General features: G+C 42.1%; 1 protein-coding gene across 11 annotated transcripts in view; it reads right to left on the bottom strand.

The window, feature by feature from the left end:
- Positions 1 to 2,521: 2,521 nt before the first annotated feature.
- The window catches only part of syngap1b (synaptic Ras GTPase activating protein 1b), a 63,723-nt gene continuing 41,753 nt past the window's right edge, over positions 2,522 to 24,491 (bottom strand). For 6 of the 11 annotated variants that reach the window (XM_029838858.1, XM_029838859.1, XM_029838853.1 and 3 more), the window contains 8 exons: positions 23,814 to 23,992; positions 22,914 to 23,112; positions 21,957 to 22,541; positions 21,416 to 21,853; positions 20,583 to 20,756; positions 20,188 to 20,399; positions 15,994 to 16,066; positions 2,522 to 7,383 (listed from right to left, as the gene is read on the bottom strand). In XM_029838858.1, the coding sequence (XP_029694718.1) occupies positions 7,144 to 7,383; positions 15,994 to 16,066; positions 20,188 to 20,399; positions 20,583 to 20,756; positions 21,416 to 21,853; positions 21,957 to 22,541; positions 22,914 to 23,112; positions 23,814 to 23,992 (2,100 nt within the window). In that variant the 3' untranslated portion in view covers positions 2,522 to 7,143. Of the gene's footprint in view, positions 7,384 to 10,336; positions 10,399 to 15,993; positions 16,067 to 16,650; positions 19,557 to 20,187; positions 20,400 to 20,582; positions 20,757 to 21,415; positions 21,854 to 21,956; positions 22,542 to 22,913; positions 23,113 to 23,813; positions 23,993 to 24,491 lie in introns of those variants that run through there. The other 5 variants (XM_029838855.1, XM_029838857.1, XM_029838856.1 and 2 more) reach the window with 5 other exon arrangements.

Genomic DNA, 24,491 nt, shown 5'->3' with positions numbered 1-24,491 from the left:
TGTTGGGCAGATTGTGAGGAGGAAAAGAAGGCGAGCAGCATTTTATAAGGAAACAAAATGTTAATTTGTTGAATTCATACTTGTTATTCCAGCCAAATGACTTACTTCTCATCTCATTTATTATGTAAAAGGAGCTATATGTAATAAATGTATGTTATCATAAAATGGGGCTGATTTGTCACCAGACATGAAGTGTGGTTCATTTATTTCAACTTAATATAGGCGCAGACCATCACACATGAACAACAAATGCTAAACTTGAAGAGTCAGATTCGTTGATTAACATGGGAGCTCCTTGTAGTGGATGTTCTTGCTGGAACTGGCAACCTGACTGGGGGGGTGGGTTTGGGATGGCGGGGGGGGGGGGGGGGGGGATTGCAAGCTCTGTGGTATTTTGAAGGTGTTTGCAGTATCTGTTTTGACCACAAACTTAAATCTAGTTCCTGTGACAGAACTCTCAAACAAGTTGTCCAGCTGACTCAACCTCAGAAATAAGTTTAGAAACCATGTTGTCCAAGAATAATGCCTGGAAAACAAAAGTCTTTTGAACCCTCTTGGACATCAATCATGTTACCTTTAAAGGATCTTTGGCGCCCTCCAGAACATTAATTTGCAGTCTATCCCTCTGGTACAGAGAGAGACCAGGACTAATCCTCCAACACTCTGATTGTTCAACTGATCTGTTTCCAGCAGTTCCTTTGCTTACCAGTAGACTATCCCAACAATCCAGAGCAGGAGAACCTAACAAGGAGATGTTCACAGCGTGTGTGATCCAAAATCCGTTCTCTCTCTTGGATGCAGGTTTCTTCCCCCTGCGTGTCTGAGTCATTGCAGGATGGCCCATCTTCACGATACCAGACCTGTTTAATCACCTGGAGAAAACTGCCTTCAACACTCCTAGGAAATCTTGAGCATCTTGTCATACCTCAGGGAGGTGTTTCAGTCCATCTGGGAGGAGACCCTTGAGCAGACCTCGGACATGCCGGAGATATTGTGTCTCTCGGCTCTCCTCGGGATGCTGTTGGAAGTGATAAATCTTTTCTAAGACAATGTGTGATCATCTCCCTCCGTGTCTGTCAGGTTCTGTACTTGGATGTGGAGAGCCAGTGATACTGTATCTAAAAGCAGAGAAATGTCCATTTCCATGCGTAATCAGTGAATTTCTTGGGCTTTGTTATTGGAGGCTGATCCTAAGAAGGTAAAAGCAATTGCAGAACGGTGTTGGCCCCCCACCTGCAAACTTTCACCAGAGGTTCATTATAGCAAGGTTGCTCCAAATTTACCTCCACCCCCATCTCTTTCTCTTGGACTCCAAGGGGACAAGCAGCTTTCTCTTGCCTCCAACAACTGTTCATTTTAGCTCCTGTTCTCATCCAACCAGATCCCTCAAACAATTTATAGTCGAGCTAGATACTCAGATGTGGGTGTTGGTGCTGTACAATCCAATAATCCGGTCCAGATCAAAAACTTCATTCCTGTGCATTCTTTTCTGGCCTGCAATTTGTAATGTAGGAAACGGTACGCCGCTGGCTATTTTCTAGCTCCAGAGGAGTGGAAGCCCCTTCCAGAAGGAGCAAAGCTGCTTTAACTATACTCTACCTGCCACCCTGGTTCTGGGAACATTAAGCCTGACCCCTTGACCTCCAGTCCTGACAGAGTTCTCTTTGTGTGGTCACATTTGTAACCAAATTATATCTAATGTCAAGGAACTATATTATACAGTGTATTTGTCTTCTGGTTTCTACGCTCAGAGTAACGGGCAAATGGAACCAACCAAGACCTTGACGCAGCACTGATATGTCTCACTCCATCCAACCCACCAACCTGGAGAGGAAATGTTCCCTGTGTTTAGTACAGACGCCACTCCCTGACCTTTGCCACCACAAGCTGTACTTTCTTTATACCCAGCTTGAGATTCTTTTACCATTTCTTTCATCTCAATTCAAGCGTGTGGACTGGCTGGAGGCTGTTTCGGGAGTCTGACTTCAACACAGCAGGAAGATTTGTGAGATGCTTTTTGTGCTTTATGAAGGCCACTCAACATATTGCAGTTCACCACTGAATTGTAAAACCATCATATTAACCAGGTCCAAAGCTTTTTTTTTTTTTAAACCTCTGCTGAGAGCTGAGTTTCAGAGATTTTCTGCTCGTTTCAGTGGTCCTTTTGTGATTAAGTGCATTGATCCCTCTGCTGGTAGACTGAAGCTGCCTCGCTCTATGTGAGTCGGTCACACTTTTCATGTTGCTCAGCCAAAACCAAAATCTTCCTGGCTTCGGGTGCTACTTTCAAACAAATCTCCCCAAGTAACTTTAGCATTTTGTTTTGCAAAATGAATTACTTTCACCTAATTTAAATCCAAGTTAAATTTGTTCAGTGAGGTTTTTCTGTTGGTTTTATTTTCTTTTGGGGGGGTTAATTGATGAGATAAAGAGGAAACGATAACCAGGGCAAAAGAATGATAATGTATGGCATAAAGTGAGAAAGGAAACAAAACATTTTCATGGCTGTTTGAGAATTCAATTATTCATTTATTAATTTATTTAAAGATTTCCTATCTCCATAGTGATCTACCCCCAAAAAAAATATAAATTAGGATGTATTAAAAAAAATGGCATTCACTGCATCAAAGGAATTGATCAATAGAAATGCAATAATAATCATTACAATAATGATTTAATGATCAGAATATTCACATTCATAACAATTCCATATACAACTGCAAAACACTCTTCAACACCACTCTTTCATTAATATCCACAAAATCTCCAAATGTCCTGTCAAAAAACAACAATAAAAGGATTCTTTGGGAGAGGGGTTATGGCTTGTCAGGGGGCTATAAAATGTGTGGTCGGTGGTGTTAAGAGATCCAAGATCAGCAGGAGAATGGGGGAGGCACACCTTAATAAGGACAAAAACAAGCAATGTTAAGTAATGACGGCGTAATCTCATGAAATGCCAGTCTAACCGAAATTTGAGGTTAGGAGGCTCCATGAGAGGCAATATTTGAGGAACGGATTTTCAAGAAATATATATCGGTTGTCGGAATAAATATATAACTCTGAATGACAACCATAGCAAACATACATACCATAGAAAGAAATACTCCAAGAACTCAAACAAGGTAAGCTTTCAAAGAAATGCAGATGGAGGTCTCGGGGGAAAAAAAACAACCCTAGTCTATATATGCACAAACATTGCTTAGTCACCCAAATCTACATAGAAAAGCTTTAAAATTGGTTAGAAAATGAGTGCAAGCATAAGATTATGTGAGTTATGTGTTATATTGTATGAGAGGTTCAAGACCGCAGCTGTACGTGACAGAGCTGAACAGAGGACGCAGCCTCTGCAGGTTCATTCTAAAGCCTCTCCGTGCTCATCGTTTAACGTGACCTAATCGCAAAAAGAGAGAGAAATGTTAGAGGGGAAAAAAATAACTGTACATTCTGCATATACAAACAAACTGTATATACAAATAGCCATAGAATATATACACATTTATTCAATTTACAAAAAGATTGAGTCAGTACACACACGTTAATATGAACACAATCACTCGTTTCAGCAGGACCTCTAACATCACTCTCTCTGCTTTAGGAGCAACGGCAGGGATTTCAGCTGGGTTCAGCGGAGTCCGTCTACAGCTCGAAAGAAGCAGAATTACTGCAGAAAAAGTGGCCACACTGAAACCGAGGCTTCATCCACTGCTCAGTAGAAACTCTAACGACAGATAAGTAAAGTTAATACAAAACAGTTGTGACAGGGTCCTCATCCAGAGACGTTAAATGTGTCCACAAATGGAGAGCTCCATGGCAACTGTTTGGCAAAAAAAAACCCAGCCATCCACTTTTCCCTTTTGGTGGGTTTAAACTAAGAGAAAGAAGGGTCACAGCAACATGCCAACTGCTGGAGGGACAGTAGGTCTGACACAGGATTGTCCTTTTCCTCACTGTTCAGTACTGATCCTCTTCACAAGATTGTCTCTATGTAGAAAAGCTGGTTCCTACAAAACGGTTTATTTAAGAACGTTCAGAATGTGGAATCGTGAATTCATATGAAGAATTCATATGAAGAAATAAATACACCGTTGCCCCTAAAGTTGTAATATCTGTTTTATTTGGACGCTTTCCTCATTGTATTCCCATTCACGCAGGTTGTTACTCACCTTTTACCGATCGATCAATAAAGTTTTGAGATTAACACGTTGTCTAGAAAGAATAAATCCCATTGTCACCTTCATTGCACGAGAAGAGGTAAAAAATACTAGATTCCAACTTTATGGGCAACAGTCTATGTGGGCGGGAAGATTGCTGATGAGGAGTTTCTTTCTGGATATTATTGTACAATCAGGAATATCATAGAAATATAACATTCTGTCCAGCAAGAGAGAGTTTTTAAATTAGTTTCCCTTGTTGGTTCAGGCTGTGCATATTTAGGTTTTAAACTCAGAGTCTGAAAGAAACAGATGAGCTAAATTATAAATGGAAAGAAGGTTTTGTGTGTCGAACCTGGAGTAAACTGGTTATAATGTGGTTCTAGATAAACCAATACTAAATCCAACAGCAATAAATAAGGCTAAAAAACAAAAAATATTTTAAAGTAAATTAGCTTCGATTGAAATCTTAAGAGTAGTCAAGCACCATTGATATACAGTTCAAAAACCATATCTTCTCCCCTCTCTCTAATTTCCATTGTCCTTGGCCTTTGAGTTTCTCCACTCTGTTGACTGATCAGGCTGCATAGCTGTTCTTTGCATGCTCAGCAGGCTAGCAAAAGCCATTGTGTCCTGCCTACCTTTTATAAATGTGGATGTCTATCCAAGCGAATCAAGAGAAAAGTATCCCCCGTTAAATCAGAGAGAGAGTTTAAAAACTTCCAACAATTCCTTACACGGTCCACTAGGATTCTGCACCATCCTTTAGCCCAAAGAGAAATGGTACCAGTGCCCTGTGTTTTCCAAGAGAATGGGACTAAAGCCCCAAGCTTTCCCTTGTTAGCCAATTGCATCATGAGAGAGACCCCTGGACATTTGGCCATGCCACCCAATGGACTGTCGATGGCGCATTAGCCAATTAGGTTCCACATTGTCCTCCATGAAGCTTTGAGAGTGGCTACGTGGGGAGGAAGAGAAAAAAAGGAGACAGAGAGAGAAGAAACAAGGAAGGTTGTTTGATCAGGTGCTAATGAAGCATGGTTACAGTCTCTGAATGGTGGCAGTCTTTTCAAAGTTGGACTTTTTCCTGTCTGGATCACTTCCTGCTTGTTTACCTGAGTCACTGAGGTATTTTCAAAGCCTTTCCTCTACCACAAATCAGCTTTATGATGATTGGTGTTCAATCACAGATCATCTCACTCCCAATGTTCAAAGCTCGAATTCTAAACGCTTCAAAAAATGGTAATTTCACAAAGGAAAAAGGAACCCGAAGCTGCACGATAGCAGACAATTTTCTTCACTGTTGGCGGTTTAACAGTTGAAATATTTATTGACTAGAATCTCTTATTCATTGCCTAAAAAAGACTGTCCGTGTTGACTTTGGTACAGCAAAGTAAGTGAGAAGTTCCCTTTTAAGAGAAGGTGGAGGACAGGAGTCATGTGACACTCTTCAACCACTCGTGGTTCAACCTGTTTAAATAGACTGAGTTGTTGGAAAGTGACACTAGTGCACATGTGAAGCTACAGAGACAAAAGACACATCCAGACAAACCTTCCAAGAGACACAGAACAAAACAATGTGGAGATTTTAGCAACATTTTTAGCATTAGACACATGAAAAAGGGAAGAAATTTGAGAACACATTTGAAATCCTTTCTTACGCTGTTAGCAACCATGATTGCTATTCTTCTGGTTTCAATACATTTTAAGAAAGAATGGGGGGTAGAAGTGTTTATAAATTCCAAATAAACCTTTTTTCAAATTAACTTTCAAAGGGAATTTTGTCAAATCTATAAGATGTAAGTGATTAAAAAGATATATTTTCTTATAAATATTAGGTAATGATATTAGTTATATTCTCACATTTAAAATGTACAGAACATGTTCCTCAAACTAAATGATTGATGACATAATTGTGGGGAACTTTGCTGATGTGTACCGAATAATAGCGACGGAATAGACAAACAATGTGTACATATACAGTGGGGGGAAAACGATATAAATTAACCAATAACTTCAATGATGACAGTTCTTCCACTTTTGCTTTTTTTTCTTAAATTTCTAATCCATTAGAGTAAATGCTGAAATTCCTACAATAGTGTCCTAACCCACTCGTGACTGATTAAATTTAAGCCAGGGAGGTGCTTAATAAGACCAGAGATTGGAGGAGGTGCTACAGATACGTAAGGAAACAAATGTTAGACATGAGAACAGAGAAAGAATACAGAGACACATAACAAGACAGAGACACTAAAATATACTGGAGGGGAAAAAAGACACAAACAGAATCACAGGGGAGGAAACAGACAGCGAGTCAACTGTGAAAAGGGCGGCACTATGGCAGACGCAGACATTCCACTTGAAAAATGGCACCATATGTTTGTGTTTAGCACCAGTTCATCACATTGGTTCTGAGATTGAGAAGAGAAAAACTGCACAAGCTCGGCCCAAATAAGGGACGTCTTCAACGCATCCACCAATTGTCCCTTGAAAATCTCTGCTTCCAACAACGCAGCAAAGCTAACATAAAAACCTCATCTGGTGCATCGCATCTCTAATGGAAAATGCTCAAAGGCACTAAGACAGCCAGACTCATCAGCACATCAGTTCGGCTCAGTCTGGCCCGTTCCAGATATATGATGCACCTACATCCAGTGTTGACTGGAGGCCACTGTGTAGCACTTGCTAATGGCTATTATGCACTTGTTGAGGTGAAAGACATTCAACAGTTGCCTTAAGGTCATTTGTCATGAAGTTATGGAAAGGCCAGCATGCAGATGTTCACAGATATCAAAATGCTTTATTGTTATCTTGTCCTGCAAGACTGATCTGTGTCAATAGAAAAGCCCTTAGTGTTGTGTCGCTGTGTGATTTTCTTCTCTCTCTTGTCCCATGGATTAAAAAAATCTACAGAAAACTCTTTTCAGGGAACTGCCTTGCTAAGTCTCTCTCTGATTTGTCTCATTGCTGTGTTTCTCCTACTCCCTTCTCGCTATGTCAATGCTGCTGTGTGGACTGCTGCTGTCGCAGTGGCTTCAGATGCCTGAAAAGATGTTTTCTTGCCACGGAGCTCTCCATTCTGACTAGCATGATGAGAGGGAGGCTCTACAGTTTGTGATGAGGAAGACACTCTGAGGCCTTGATCAGTGGTTATCTCTCCTCCAGCGCCTCCCCCTTCACCTTCAGTTTTCACACTGGGGTCTGCTGAACCCAGGGAGGAAAGCTGGTCCTCCTAGCAAGATAGAGAGAGGGGAAGGAGAAGAGGAGTGGGAGCAGGAAGAGGTGGTCGCAGGAGAGAGGCCATTCAATGAGTGATGGGAGAAGTGTGAGGATTTGTAAAGGAGGTGTCCAAACACGGTACAAATAATAATAGTAATAATAAGAAGAAGAATATACATAAGAAGAAAAAGAACGATAAAAATTATCGTTATGATCGTCAGTGTCAATATGTGAGAGTGTCAGAAGATGCAGGTGTGAAATGAGGAAATACCCAGAGGAGGGTTTCATTGGGAGAAAAATGGAAAACATCATAGACAAATGAAAAAAAAAACCCAGTTGGAATGAATATATGTTAAAGCGGTGCAGGGAGGAATTGGAAGACAAAGGACAGGAAATTAGGGATCGGAAGAATCACACGGGAAGAAAAAGATTAGACAGAGAGAGGAGAAAGAAAAAGAGCCAAATGAGTCGAGAAAGTTGATGCCGTATACCAATCAGTACCAGTAGAAATGGGAGTGTGGGAGCTGGGAAGCAGGAAAACGAGATGAGTGAGAGCTCAAACATTCAAAGCCAAAGGATCCTGACCGCTCAGGGGATGTAGAAAGAGGCGTTTGCGGAGTGACAGACAGCAAAAATCAGTCAAATGAGTCATTTATTCACCAGACCCAAGCTTGAGCTTCTGCGTGTGTCGCTAAAAGGAAATCAAAGACTTCACAAAATGGCTTCCGAAAATATCTAAACATTGTTGTCTGTTATTAGGAACATGCAAAAAAAAAAGTAACAAAGAGCTGGGAAGGAAAATCTAAAGAGCATCATCTGTCAACGTCCCCAATCAGAGGCTCATAATGATCAGAGCTTTGGTACTCTTGTTTACATTATTACAGAATATAAACAGCAACGTAAAGCTGGTTTCAGAACTACTGCACAGTCTGGAGGTGTGTGTGGACGCCTCCCCTCCTTCAACCATCGGACGGCTGAAACCAAGACCAAAAACCAAACTAGACTTGGTTTAATTTGGAAAAACGTAACAATTTAACCACTTGTTCTGTATGCTTTGGTTTGAGGTTTTGAATAGTCTAAAGTGACGCGTGTGGCAAAGACAAGAGGTCCAAGATTCTGCATCCAGTAGAGGAAATGACAAATTATCACTGGATAACAAATGCACTGGTTTATCCTTTGTGGTTAAAGATATTTCCATTTCATGTAAGAAGTGAAAATAGCAAGAACAAATACAATTAGCAGGCATTTCTCTTCTCAATCAGAACCAAAAGAATGAAAACTTTTTGGACTGCTACGTGGTGCGGAATCAACTATGTTTACGAACACTGACAGTAAAATGACTAGCACGCCTTTCGGTATTTTTAGACATGAGCAACAGTGGTTCAGTATCCATAGGTGACACTAAGTGTGGCTGTTTGCTACCACCCTTTTTACACTTACCAGACTTGCTGTGTTTCTGGGCTCTGTTGTGGAGCTACTTCACACATTAAAGTAAAGTTTGACAACTTGACAATTACTGACACTAGTGAAAATTGTACTCTGGACAGAAAACACAAATAATGAAGTGGAGAAGTAGAAAGCGTGTCATACATCCTTACCCATCTCCTCCAATCTCTTTGGAATAACTTATTCTAATTTCACATTTCAAATAAAAGCCTGCAGGTGGTTCGATTTAAGAAAAATACGTAAGCAAGGTGCTAACTTAGATAACGTCATCTGACGGCCAAAACCTGCTCTTACTTTAACTACTTCCTCACTATTCAGCTAAAAGAGTACATTTGGGTGCCAAGCATATATGTACAGACACACAAATCAGAAAACAGCACTAAAACACACAACACGTGCTCATTAATGGGTGTTTATCGAGGTAAGAAGGATTGGATCAGGTCAGATACGGAGATTTCCCATATTTCCTGCCGTTTTGTTATGAGGACATGCCAACTGGGATAAAGAACTTGATGGAGATGTGAGAACACGGGTGTAGGAAAGCACAATGGCTAAAAATGTGAGTCAAGACAACAGAAAAACAAAAGAAAATTGTGCATTTAAAATGGATTTAAAGGAAGCTTTTATTTGACTCCTCCCATTGTTGCAAAAGAGAGGAAATGTGTCATTTGGCGAACATGAACGCTGTACATTTTATGTATTATGTCTAAGCGCAACCCTCAACTGTCTGCACTTGTTTAAACAAAAACTGTGAGCCTTCTCCGACTTCTTTGCATCTGAAATTTATAGTGGATGCAAAGAGTTCAATTGAAGAAAACTTGAGGTTATGAACATGCAAAAAAAGGCCTGCGGGTACGAAACGAAGAATTGTTCAGCTTCACGCTACTGCAGATTTTGAATTGTCTCCTTTCCCGAGAAAATGGTTGAGACAGATTGGGTTGTTTTAATAGGTATCCTATTTTAGGATGCAGGTCGGCATGTAGGGATCATAACAAAACACAGCTGTTGGAAACTTGTGACTCCTACACACGGACTGTTCTAGGTCACCCCCGAACTAGGACTAATATACCGTAATAGAATAAATCTGAAATATACTGTATATATGCAGAGCAGGATAACTGAATTAGTTTTTCTGTATATTTATTAAATGATTTGCTTATTGTTCTTTTATGGTCTTTTATTTCTGTTTCCATGAGACAAATTCTGCAGGAGTTGCTGCAGTTTTAGTTCACAATTTTTTTCTTGTCGTGAAACTTTCGACACTTTTAGCTGCAAAAGAAAAGTCCAAAATAGAGGCCTCTCTTGAAATAGAAGATTCTATTTACTGGATTTATGTCAGCTGATTGGGTCATGATGAACCTTTTAGCCTTCTGTTATCAATCAAAGCTAACGTGACAGGTGGGCCTGTCAGGATGTGGACCTCACAGAGCATGTGGACAGGGATATACATAGAAAATAGATGTTGAAATGAAGCAGTAGGTTATGGAGAGAGAGTGAGAGTTTGCCGGTTTGCTTATTACCTGGATACTCGGGGTGGGACAGGGGCAAGACGGGGCTGCACTAGGATGGACTGACGCCTCCCCTAAGAGAAATCACCGTATCTCATAAACAAAGGAGGAAAAGAGAGGAGAGAAGGGTTGAAAAGATTGGGGAAGGGGGGGGGGAGAAGGTCGGCAAAAGGGAAATGGTGCAAAGGCTGGTGGGCACTGGAGAATGCTGATGGGGCAGTGAGGGTTAGGGGGAACAGCCACACCAAGTAACACATTCACATACATACATACATACATACATACATACATACATACATACATACATACATACATACATACATACATACAGTACAAACATACAGTATGTTCAGTATGACGCAGCAGCCTGAAAGCATCACCACAGCCATGCAATGAATTATTCACAGAAAGCATACTGCAGTCAAAGTTGGGCAAAGACAGGCTAGGTTAATACCTAAAGGAGCTTTTAATAGACAATTTCTGAAAGGAAATAAGTGATCCAAACCTTCCGGGCCCTGCGTAGAAAAGCAACTGCTCCCCACTGTAAAAATCATAAAGCCACGGTGGCTGACCGCTTTTTACAGAAACCGATTATCTTAAGATCTGTTGAAGGACGAAATCGCTTAACCAGAAAGATCTCCAAAGACAGCAGATCACGCTGTGGTGTGAGGAGAGTCAGGAAAAGATGAGAAGCTGACTTGTCCCTCAAAGCCATTCCGCGGCCTTTTGGACTGCAGCGAACCATGCTGGGAATCATGAATCACTGATCAGTCCCAGCAGTTGCCCCCCCCCCCCGCCTCAGTATTGCCATTATTTAATTTTTTGTGTTATCTGTTGTGACTGTGCTGCCTGAGTCATTGTGAATTTGTTTGTTTTCAATCTTTTCTTGCTTCTGTGCTTTGAGGGCTTTGCTCCACCCCGTCCCGCTCGGATGGTTTGTGCAGCTTTGCCTCACTCGGGGTCACTCGGTACTGACTCACTTTGCTGAGGTTCAGCAGATCATCACCCCGAGTCTGTAACTGTGCAGAGTCGGCAGCCTCTCGGTCTGAAATGTGGATACGGCAGTATGATATTTGGTTTAGTCACTTCACTTTTGTTTTTTTGCACTGTAATGTGTAAATTTGAGTTGTGTAGATGAGTTTCTCTGCCGTCTTAAGTTTATTTTGTTGGTGGTGGCTGAAAAGCCAATTTAACTGGAGGGACTTAACTTTTTTCTTTGATGGGTAGTTTGGCTGTAGAGGCATTTTTTGTCACAGTGTTTTGACTATTATTTAAATAAGAGCTTAAGAGCTGCATTATATCCCCACTTCAACTTCCTTCCTTTGTGTCTAAAACATGTATTAACAAAAAACTATCATTTTCTGTTAACCAACATTTTTTTGGTGCTCGCCGAGCAGTTGTTTGTTGAACGTCAATTCATCACAACCAGAAAACAGAAAAAACACAAAGATTTCTGCACAAAGAGTTGCTAAATGGTGTTCAGATGATGTAAAATAAAAATGTAAGATTTAAGAAAACTGTAACTGATGATATTAAGTTATCAAGTTTTATAACTTTTATATTCATGTACAGTTAAACTGGATCTGTGGAATATGGAGAGATTATGGACATACACCTGAGGCACGAGAAACGATGCTCTACAGGTTCAGGAGGATACAAAGGACAGATGTTTCCAGGTTCAATTGTATTTGTGGTCCCTGGAATTTTGTGTTAAAGTGCTTCTTATATGCTTTTCCTGTTTTTTGTCCTGAACTGGGGATATATGCATTAAATGGCAACAATGCAAACATATTGAAATAGAATTCACATGCAGGTGTAATTTATATATTACTATATTTCCTGGGAAATATATTTTAGTTACTATTAGTTTCCTGCAGTGATTTTTAACTAGAAGATTTTGATGATTTGCACTATCAGGACTCAATTCAGGCACCTTATAAACTATTTTATAATATTGTGGTTTCATTGCCAGTCTAGTGGAAAAGAAGTCCAAAATAAGAAACTACATTTTTCTTACGGATCTGAAAGAAACTACAATGCTAAAGTGTTTAAATATGTATACACAGTGCAATTGAGAGTTCCCAGACTCTTTTAGCTTTTAAACATTTTGTGACTTTAGGTTCAGACTTTAGGTTTTTTTCCTCATTATTCTACACTCAATATCCAAGAATGAAAAAGTGAAAAGTATTTAAAATTCTTTGGGGGCAAATTTATTCAAAGGAAAAGTTAAATTTTGTATTGACAAAAGTGGTTATTTTCAGATTTGTCTGTGTTTTGTCCTCCCTACAGCTGTAATTACCCTCATGTATCTCTTCACAATATCTAAGATGCTCCTTCACTATGACTGTAGTCCATCTGCGGCAAATTTAAATTACCGTGCATGTCTTAGAAAGACACACTCACCAATACTAGTTCTGCCAAGATCTCAGATGGGAAAACGTTTCTGGGCCCCACAATCTGGCCATGATGGATCCAGCAAAGGAAGAGGTTTTTGCCCATGCGCTGGCTGTCCAGGAGAGGAGCCTTACTGAGTGGGAGTGGACATTTTCCAGCCTGGGCCCTGGATTTCAGTCGTGGTCTGAGCAGTGCAGGCTGCCCCCCGCCCCCCCCCCCCCCCCCCCCCCCAGTTGCAAAATGTGCTGCTCCTTTTCGACTCTTTGCTTATTACCTTTGGAATTATGGCCTCTTACTTTCACTCCAGAGCGCTTAAAGGTAGCATTTATTGGCGTTGATCTCACAGGGCAAGCTATAGAATGGGCTACTGTGGCCTCATGTTCCACATTTAAACTGGCGAGAGTCAGTGGAATCAACATTTTTTTCTTGAGTCTCTCTGAGGGGATTAAGGATAGGCTCACCCAGGTTGATGTCCCTACATGCTTTGAAGTTCCTGTGGAACTTGCTGTAAACATGGACAAATGGCTACAAGTGTTGGTCTTGGGGTTCTGGGTTGTGTCTGTCTTTGTCCTGCAGAGGGTGGTGTGGAGCACAAATGGTGGTAGCTGGCACTGCAGGCAGGCGCACCTGTAGGCAATTTACATCTTGCTGCCTATTTAAGCAGGTTGTGCCTGCCTGTCAGTGCCAGGGTGTCTGTTCAGCTTCCTCGTCGTGTGCTGGGTGTTTGTTCAGGTTTCCTTGTCGCGTGTTGGTGAATTTTGGCTTCCCTCATCGTGTGTTGGTGTTATGCATTTCCTGGAGGGCTGCTCCTGTTCCCTGTTTCCTGGAGGGCCGGCTCCTGTTCCCTGGAGGGCTGCGTCTGTTCCCGAGTTTCTCTGAGTTACATGACTTGTCCAGGCTTCCTAAGTTTTACCTAGGCCTAAATGAGATTTCCAATAAGACCTGAGCAATGTCCTTGCCACCACATCACCCATAGGACTGTTCCACAGAGCTCTTTTGTGGTATACCACCATCCACAGGTCAAGCAGAGAAGAGGAAGAGGACGGATTTCTCCTTGTGGAAATGGTCTTGGCTCTCTGGCCCTGTATTCTCTAGTGCAGACTTAAGAACATCACGGTGAAGAACTGGTGCCTCTTATCACTTATCTCATTTGCCTTTGAGCTTCTATAAGAGCTCTGTATCTCTACCAAGCATACCCTTTGCAAAGGTCTCTTGAAAATTTCCGGCTGATCTATATAGAACTCTACTGATCCCACATTCCCAATAGTCAATGGATTTTTTCACGGGTAATTCGGTCATCCTCACTGTGGTCGACTGCCTTTTAAAGATGTCTCATTTGCTTTGCCTATGATGCCCCCACCAAGGAGATGGCAGAGAAAGTCCGGTTTCATTATTTTGGCTCTGTGGTCTTCCTCCAGCCTGGGGCTTCCAGTTCACCTCTCAGTTCTGTTAGGACTTCTGCAAACTGCTCAGTGCATCAACCAGTGTCTCCTCTGGCTTTTAAAACTAATGGCCATATGCAGAGGTACAAGCAAGAGATGGAAATATCCCTCTCTAAACCCATCAAGTTGGGCTCGGCAGCTCCTGTGAGCATTCCCACAACTCCCTCCCTGTGTCTTCCCTAGTCATGTCCCCATCCTATCTATGGGTACCAAACCCCCACTCTTCTGGACCTAGAGAATGAGGTCTCTCTTCCTTTGACACATGGCCTGGGTAGCCGATATCACCTCACTTGGAGGAATGCTTGGGCAGCTCACCTCGACACAAGCACTGAGTGCCAGAGGTCTGCCAAATATCATCACACCCCTGAATACTTGCTATCATGTGGGCCAGAAGGTCTGGTTTTCCACACTTGGTTTCTGCTGCAATCTCTGATTTCTTGGCCCCTTCCTGATCTCCAGGATCATCAAACCAGTTCCGCCTTAGCTTCCTCGGACCATGAGTGTTCATCCCACTTTCCAAGTTTCCAGCATCACACTCACCAAAAACAGCTGATTGATACCTCCCTCCAACCCACCTCCACTACCCAGGTTCCTTTATGAAGACACAGATTAGAGATTTTCATTGACTCAATCTGGACATCAAAAAATGTCCATTGAGGAGGATGGGTATTGCCATATCTTGTGTGATTCCTGTTTTATTTTAGCAGTTTAGGTTTCTGGTTGTGTGTCTTTAGTTTTACCTTTGTTTAAGTAGTTTAAGACTTTTACATGTGTCTCATTACCTTCCCAACTGGGCATAATGGGCCTGTTCAATCATGCTGTATTTAGCTTCTGTGGCAGATTGTCTTGATTACTCATGTCTGCAACCTCTCTCATGTGTTTATTCCTTGTTGGTCTCTCATGTATGATGGTGTTTGGTAACTTTCAACCTCTCCTATTGCCTCCATCTGCTTTTAAGAGTTTGTTTCCTTGATTTTGATACCTTGTCTTTGGTTTACACTTGTATCCAAGCTCCTGCCCCTTTTTACAGATTCTCTGATCAAACCAAGATTGAACCTTTTGTCCTTTGCATCATATTTAGAGAATCCCAGGCACAGCTCATCACCTGACCAAGACCATCCTGATGGTGAAGCCTGATCAAGACAGCATCATGTTGTGCGAGAACTTTCAATGGTAGGCACAGATAATTTACTAAAAACCTAACACAAGCAAACTTAGGGCAACAAACGAGTCAAAGGTTCACATTCTAGAGCAGGACTCAAAGCACACAGCCAAGACAACGCAGGAGTGGCTTAGAGACAACTCTCTAAATGTCCCCAACCCTGACCTGAACTCCATCCAACATCTTGTATTTTTATGTAGTATTCTTTCAACTCTGGCATTTATTCTTCTGAGCGAAGGATGAATTTTGGTACATGGAAACATGTCTCATATTGTGCATATGACACTTTGAAACTTGAATTCAGGTCATAGTAGTTCTTTCAGGTCTAGCATCAACACAACTGAACCCAAAGACATTTTAACTCATATCTCACCAATCTAAACCTAAAGTGTCTTATGTAGTCCTGTTGACTCTCTGCTAGAGCTCAAAGAACCATGAAGAGTATGTTTCCAACAGAATGTTTTTTTTGTTTTTTAACAGCAAATGGGTCAAGTGAGCAAACTAGGTAGTAGATAATCACCATCATAGGGTATTGAGGGGAACAGAAACACAGATACTGGTCAGGTGCAGTCAGACCACACAGACACAAAATCAAAGCAGGGAGGGAGCGAAGAGAGGCAATGGGAGCAGCACAGGCATCAGACAAGAAAAGCGGCAGAAGGCTCACAGACCTGATCAGGGAAAATCCTGGGTTTGGGCTCCACTATGGGTCCTCCCCTTAACTCATCCTCCACGGCTACGAGTCTTGGAAGCAGAGAGATAGAGAAAGAGAGAAAAAGGGGGAGCAGAAAGTAAGGGAGTATTGTGAATCCATGATGATCAACAAACAGTCAAACAGATCTGTCTCTGCAGCACACTGACAGCTGGTTACTTGTACAGCTGCTAGAACATGATGATCAGATCAATATTTCTTGACTGTGGCATTTTATTCTGATTGTATTGATTTCAGGTATAGTTTCTGATCTCATCTTATAATATAAGGCCTAACTGAGGTGCTGGGTGACTGTTTTTTAAGACTGTTACTGTTGGTGGTTTTCATTAGATGCGTGATTATCCACCAGCCGGGGAAGGGGTTTGGTCCATACAGGGTCAGTTAAGGACAGCATACATGCAAGGTCATCATGCATTTATACAGGTAACACACGTAGACTGAATAGTCAAATAAATGCCAGAGGGAAAACAGTGTGATTACAACTTTCTGAAGATGACTGCACTGATTTTGTTGGACCCACTAATTTCCTGTTACACACAAAGAACAACATAAAAGCAAAACCAAAAAAAACCCAAACAGGCTTGCAATTTATTTTTTGAAGAATAAGATCAGATTATAAAGGTGCAAAAAGAAGCAACGGATACGTCTGTCACATTTTTTCAGCTGGGTAATATGACCAGAAGGATTTCAATACATTCACATTATTTTATTCAGGAAACAGAAACAAGAATCCGACAAAAAGAAAGTAATATCTGGACATTTTATTCCATAAAGAGTGTACAGATGGTTGTTGGCTTACAAAACAAGTGATGAAGAATTAACACAATTATAAGTATTTGTCCAAAGAAACAGTTGAACAGAGGAATATACAGCAAAAACAGTTTGATGTGATTTGAAGACGGCGGTAATGGTGATTAATGTGTGATGTTACAAAAAGTCCATTGTTTTCTGTTAAAATTCAGTTGTGCTTCAAGTATGTGTGCTTTTGAGATCAAGTTATGCAGGTAGTTAAAATAATGCATGTATCCACCGACACGAGGCCGCGATTTTGCTACAGATAAATAATCTGACAAAGTCAGTGGAGCAGAAAAACACACCTGGATTAAACAACCGCTGCAGTTGTTTCATTTGCCAACACCAGCGCTGTATTCCTGATGTGAAACTCACCTTTCAGCAGTTCGCTGGTGGTATTGGGGGCACAGCGCCACATCCACATGGTACAAAGATGATTTTATAGTATTATGAATTATTTGCAACTACATTGTCTGCCATCACTGTGCGCCGTGCCAGTCAACATCTCTGATGTTTCTGTGATCAAATAATGCAGTGAAGATTGATTTTTTTTTTTAAATGAGCAGATATGAATGATGAAAAATGAAGAAACAACTATAAATATAAATATTAGCGTTGTAACGTTATGCGAGTCCAACCTGCTAAAATGACCTCTTGACCTCTCCTGAGTAATGTGCTGAATGTTGTTCTGGGTCCAATTACAGCAATGGTTAGAGTAAAAAACTGTCAGTGGAAAAGGTTCAACTGGAATCCCCGTAAGAATTACCCACTTAACACTTGTGTGGTGTTCGGGTCTGTGGGACCCGTTTTCACTTTTTATTAAAAGAAAAATGATAAAATTAATTAATTTTATCACCACACAAGGGTTAAGCGCTATTGTAAAGCAAAATCCACTGAAAAGTTTTGCTGAAACTCTTGCGAAAAAGCGTTGTTATTGCAGACAGGAAGAAGTCAGGATTACCGGGAGAGGCGTGGTGGTCACAGGTGTACAGGAGATGTATCCACATCTGACACTCAAATATAATCTAGGTCTCAGAAGCGAAAAGGAAAATAACAAATAAGAATTATTTTGTAACTGCTTAAGTACTGACTAGTCACCAGACATCACCAATGATGGGCCGTCTGTCGAAAATCATAGATATGCACAGCAAAATTATACAGATAGAATAACTCTTTCACACTCAAAGAAATAAGAAAATCAATAATATGAAGTAAACTCTTTCAATAAGATGTAAATAGTCCACAAATAATATACAAAAAAGCCAAAAACAAGTTGAGAATTTAGAAACACCCTTTGCAGACCACATGTCATATGTGTCATGTTTTCTCTGTGCCATTTTGCACTTTTACAGTCTTATTTAGACACTTTATATATATATCTTAGTTTCTGTATACAGTACATCTATTTCTGCCCGTCTTTAGCTTATCTATCTATAAGAGCAGCTATTGCAAGTCTGAAATAATTCTGTACAGATATACTATGAATTATAATTTGAAATAGATTATTACTACATCAGGGATAAGATTTTATATTTTACACAGCAAGCGCACTGTTACGAATAATGCTCGGATACAGCATACAGTCAGGAGAAGTATATTTTATCTCTATTTAATCAACAGGAAAGCAAAATACTGTATTTCATGCTGACTAATGGGCCCACTTCCCTGAAAGAAAATAAATCAATACAAGTGCTACAGGTGAGGTGGATTATAACCTAAAACTCAATATCTGGCTTTGGTGTAAATGGGTTAGATGAGAAGAAAACATGTTTGCTGAGCTAAAGGGAGCCTGTGAATGTGTTCTGGTCCCACAGTTAAAACGTTAACGGCCTGCAGAGCATTTGGGCTTCTCTGAAAGCAAAACCTCTGTTATTTCGACAGTTTTTCAAGCCTTCACAGGATCCGTGATTCCTGGATTACTCCTTGGTGCAGAACCTGAGCTTGGAGTGGATGACTGCCGTGTGCCTCTATGTGAACAGAAGATTAAAACCGGTTTAAATGACCAATCTGGAGCACATTCGGTCCAGTGAAATGAGACTCCTCACTCCTCCTCATCCATATTTTCTGCAAGCCTCTGCTCAAATGCATTACACTTCAGATGTGTTAAGGCAGTGCTGCAGCCTCTCAGTGTGTTTAATGTGGCTCAGTTGTGTAAAACTGCATTGGAAGCATCCAGATATGCTACTCAAACACTTGTGTGGTCAGGTGACCACGTTAGCACTGTACACTCGAGTGCGGCAGATTCATTTTCTTCTACCGCAGTTGAGCACTATTGAGGGCTTGGTTTCGGTGCTCTGCGTGGCTGTTTTCTTTATGTCTCTGTGGAGGAATATTCATCATCGCTCGCCTCCCTCCTCTTCATGTTTCACCACAACCACGTGTGGATGCAGAAGAGGGTGAATTCAGTCCCCATGTTCACTCAGTAAATTGACACATTGTTATTTTGAAATAGATGAGCTCATTTTTCTTCAAGGTCCAAAACCTGTTCTTGTTTTTAAAGAAGTGCTCACATTTCTGGAATGTTCCTTTAAAATCTCAATTTAAGAAAAGGATTCATCTGAAAGATTCCTGAGATCCAGATAATAACTCTGCTTAAAAAATGGATGATGGAAACTGCAACAGTTAGTGTGAAGAGGTGACTTTACTGTATATACAAGGTTAGGCCGTTAAAGATGTGTTCCCAAAAAAGTCGAGCAGGACTGTCTCTGTCTTCATTCCACGTCTTCTTTCCTGGAGTGGATTAGAAGTGGCAAGTCACAGAGATCCACCCTTGCAATTGCACCACAGATTATTATAAGACGTAAACAGTTAAAAAAAAAAAAAGCAAAAAAAAAAACCACCTACTTTTTAAACCTTCACTATATCCGCGCATCACAGATAGTTTTCAGTGTTTTCACACTCAAAACTTTTGTGGTCAATCAACATCTACAGACTCAAAGATTAAAATGTTACTCTCTTCAATAGCAAATCCTGTTGTGAAGTACTGTAAACTGCAGAGTTACCACAAGAGATCAGAACACTCCTTTGTCCTTTGTAATTCAGAATAAACGCTCTCCTTCGTCACATGATCTCTGTGATTATCAAAGAGCCGGTCTGTCCCTTCATAGTCTCCTATTTCATTTGACGCTCATAACATGTCTTCAACTTTGGTTTGGATAGCTCTCTGCGGGTCACTCAGAGTTAAACGACTTAATAAAATGGCCACCTGCCCTCCAGTGTTGTTTGGAAGGCAACAACCCAAAAAATGTGGACTGGGTCACATTAGAGAGGATCCACACAATCTTAACTCAATAAGTCAGTGCCTCTTGCAATGCTCCACATACAGAGAACGCCCTCCATCCCGACGGTAGCTTCTATTTACCTGTTAATGATTCCTTTAATTTGGGAGTCTTTCTCCACCTGCTGCTGCCGTAGCCGTCTCTCACTGTCATCAAGGCGATTCTGGTACTGTAGAAGGATCTTGTTGGTCTGCTGCTCCTGCACGAGGAGCCGCCGCTCGTACTCCTCCAGCTTTTTATGGGACATTAGAAGCCGGTCCTTCAGAGCTTTGATCTCCTCCTCGTACTCCCGTACCTGAGGCGCAGAGATTAGTGACACTGATCACAGATACGCTTGTGCTCATCTCAGGGGTCAATGAAGAATCTCAATCCTCCTTCAGAGTGTGTCGCTGCAGATAAGGAACCTGCTACATTGTGGAGAATGTGAATTGGCATTGCTTTGATTTTTGATTGATGTTATGATGGCAGTTACACCTACCCTGTCCATGCGTGACTCATCCATACTCTTGGAATACTCCTTCAGTTTGAACTCTTCACGGTCAATCCGAGAGCTTTCGATGTCAGCAGACAGATGAGGCATGTTGGAAACCCAGGCTACCGTTCGCTCATTAACCGGGGTTGGCGGATTTAATGTAGATGGAGACTGGGAGCCCTGGGGAGAGAAGCACAGCACTCAAAATGATCATGAGTAGATCCCCATCAGTCTCATAGCAAGGGATTCTCTGCACATTCTCTGCAAGTGATTCTATGCTAACAGCTGTGTTGTTGAACGGTCACACTGACTGTAAACTACAGTCAAAAAAGATGCTACTTGATGCATGTGCAAGCTGTTGCTCTAATGTTACAGCTGACGGGGAGGAGACAGGGGAGAAGGCAAATAGCTAAGAAAAAGGAAAAAAGAGCAAGAACTCATTGGCCCACTCAATGGCTACAAGGCTACAAAGAATGGCTACAAAGAAAGAACTATTAAGAAAGAACTATCAAGTGCATACAGAGATTTCATTTTAGTGAAGCACTCTGAGTTTTAAGTAGCAGGGAAAAGTGAAACAATTGGGGATGTTTTTGCATGATGAATAAACATGATTAATCCTCACTTACTCCGTGATTACTCGAAAGAAAAAAAGTTTCTGGGATTAGTAAGAGAATGACAGCAATTTATAGGGTGCATTAAGAGCACAGCTTAGTGGTCTGTATTGGTTTTCTGTGTCTAGACATCGCTGAGAGTTACATTTTGTGAATTTTCATTGCCCACTGTAAATACAAGAGGCCAGAGCGTATCAGAATTGGCCGTATTCTGAACGTAGACGTTACCTGTTTGCTCATGGTGGGTTTGAGCAGGTGTTGCTGAGATGGCGGCTGCTGCTGCGGTGACTGTTGAGCGTTCTGACTCATGGTTCCCTGTGGACTCTGGCTTTCCCTGATAGAGCTCTGCTGATGGGGCAGGCCCGGAGCCACGCTGTCTTTAACAGACAGCTGCCGGCCCCCATGCTGCCTGCCTACGTAGCTCGACTCTGGTGACTGGAGGAGGTTGCCGCTCTGAGGTCGTGTCTTTGCCGGAGCAGCTGGTGCAACAGCAGCGCTGACAGATAGCTGGTGGGAGGTCTGGGACTTAACGCGGTGGGAGGAAGGTGGAGCAACAGAGCTTTGACGCATAGGTTGGACTGTGGAGGGGGGCGTGGCGGCAAGGGAGGACTGGGAGGTTCCTGTCTGGGAGGTCATGTTGATCATTTGCTGTTGTTGAAGGTTATCCTTTGGAAACGAACCAAAAAAACAAGCCGAGTGTTACAAATGACTGAAGTCACTAGAATCGGCGTAAGAACATTAATGTTCCAGGATGATGCTTTTTATGTACCTGCACTTGCATTGACATTTGCCTGCGTCCATAATCCACCCTGCTGTAGTCGTCGCTGTAGCTGTGTGAGTGGATGATACTGGGCTGGCCCAGATGGCCATCCCTTGTCCTCAGAGTGGATAGGTCCTCACTGCGAGAGAAGCCCCCGTGGGCAAACTGTGGGGTGTAGGCCTGGTGAGAGGACTGATGGTCTGGGGCCAGGAGCAGGGGTGCTGGGGGTTGTGCTCGACTGTGCTGGTGATGAAGCTGTTGCTGTTGAGGCCCATCATCGGTAGCCAGATGAAAGAGGGGATTCTGGAAGGAAAGTGGGTAGCGCATGGCGGCGGCCTGCTGTTGCTGTTGCTGGGACAGTGAGTCAGTGGTGGTGCCCAACTGGCTCAGACGAAGGCGACCAGACATGCTGGAGCCACCAGAGCCAGCTGACAACCTCCCACCGGACCGCAGCTGGCTGCTCAGGCCCGACCCCAGGCCACCACCGCCTCCGCCGCTTAACCCTCCGAAGCTGCTCATGCCAGCGATGGAGGCCTGGGAGGAGTTGAGCATGTCCACCGACTGGAGGTTAGACATGCTGTTCATTTGAGAATCCTGGAGGTCCATCATAAATACGCTTTTATTGACAATGAGCACCTAATTAATGGAGGACATGAGAGGCTAATGTGCCCCTGTTATTATGTATGTTAGGTGGCCACAGATGATATGGGTGAGGGTGGTACAGGTGTTTTTTACCACAAGCCCCAGATATTTGAAGGTATTTTCCAGGAAATACCTCTAGGATGAGTTGCGTGGTGAATCGGTAGGGGAAGAAAGCAGATGTCATGATATTCTACCTTCTCAATCACGTGATGGCCGATTATATGCCGTATGACTAGCATGCTCGTCATACCAGCCTCCCATAGATAGAGATAAAAACTAGCGGATGGGATGATGATTTGCCCAAATCAGAGTGATAAAACTCACCTTGGGATCTGGTTCTGTGATGTCCGAGCTGCTGGTGCAGTAGGCTGGGCTGGACCGGGCCAAGGGCGGGCGGGACACATAAAACATGTCTTTGGACGTCTGATGGGGGTGGTCTCGGTCTTGAAAACTCATCTGGGTGCGGGATGGGATGACCCCTCCCGGGGAGGTTGGGGAAGGCAAACGAGTGATATCTATACAGCTGGGAAACAGCAGCGAGTAAGATCCGGCAACAACATCATGCAGAAAGTAATTACAACTCAAATCATCCAGGCGCTAATTGTTCACTCAAAATAAAGACCTGTCAGCGTCCACTGAGACTTAATCATTTTGCGTGATTTGCATCAACAGAACGTGATGCTAACCCAATGACAGAAACTACCTTGAACAAATGACTTCTTTTCATTGATTTAATTTCATTTTTAAGCGTCATTAAGCGTCATTCTTCTATAATCAATGTCGCTTCAACAGTAATGACAGGCGAGCAAGTGACAGCGAGAGGCTGGCGCTGATGCGGCAGGAATGTGTCTGTAATTATGCTCCAGCTGATTAACACTGGCTTGAAACTCGACCGAGATTTTTGTCAGTGAATCAAATACTGCTAGTGTGCACTAGAGGTGCACGTAGGTGCAACGTCGTACTGGCTGCTGCACCACTCGTTGCAATTTTGGAAGATAACCAGCATCTGTGCTCACTCTGAAGCTCTCCCACTACTGGTCTACTAGTGGGAATGGCTTCTTCAGCAGTTACGTATGTTTTAGCCTGCATTTACAAATGACCCATTTTTTAGTTACGGGACAGCCGAGAGGATCTGAAGAGAATTTACTGGCCAGGAAACAAGAAACGCGACTGTGGCCCTCGTGCAAGAAGTTGTGTAGTAAATAGTGTAAAAATGCTGCGTACCTATTAAGATCCCTCATCATGTAGTTTTGGAAATCAGAAGAGATTCCCCTGGTAAAACTGGGCCGTGACAGCAGTCTGTCCGTCTGATGGCTGGGCTGCCTCTGCAGATGTGGGTTCCGCAGGGCCACACTGATGTCATTGAGGAGACGAGGCAAAGGGCCCAGTTTGATGATGGCGTCCTGCGGGAAGAAAAAAAGAGCGGTACCTTTGAGTCGCTGAAATAAAATCATTTAGGGGCATTGCAGCTACCTCCGGACTGGTGCTGGGGAATATTGTGACCAAACATCTGAGATCCAGTCCAAAATTTGATAATCTTGTTTTTTGTTAAAAAAGTAATAAAGCTGACATTTTCTTCACTTTTTTTCCCCTCACTTTAAAAGCCTGAGGAACAGCATCTTCCTCACACCTGCTGTGTCTATTGTACCATCCTTGTTGGACCCAATAACACAGATCTGAATTTAAAAATCCTTGGTTGGAAAGTAATTTAAAAGTAAAGTAAAATGCTTCAAAATATTAATATTAAAAACAAAAATGCTGCTGCAGTAGTTAAATAACAAATCATTTAAATTCATTTTCTAATACATTTACAATTAAAAATATATAGTTTGTGCCTTTGGACTAAGTGTAAAAAAACAAGCAGCCACAGTGTTGAGGTAGAAAAAATGCTGTATATATATA

The sequence above is a fragment of the Takifugu rubripes genome, chromosome 7 (assembly GCF_901000725.2).
Source record: "Takifugu rubripes chromosome 7, fTakRub1.2, whole genome shotgun sequence".
Classification (NCBI taxonomy): domain Eukaryota; kingdom Metazoa; phylum Chordata; class Actinopteri; order Tetraodontiformes; family Tetraodontidae; genus Takifugu; species Takifugu rubripes.
This window is presented reverse-complemented; position numbering and strand designations above follow the sequence as displayed.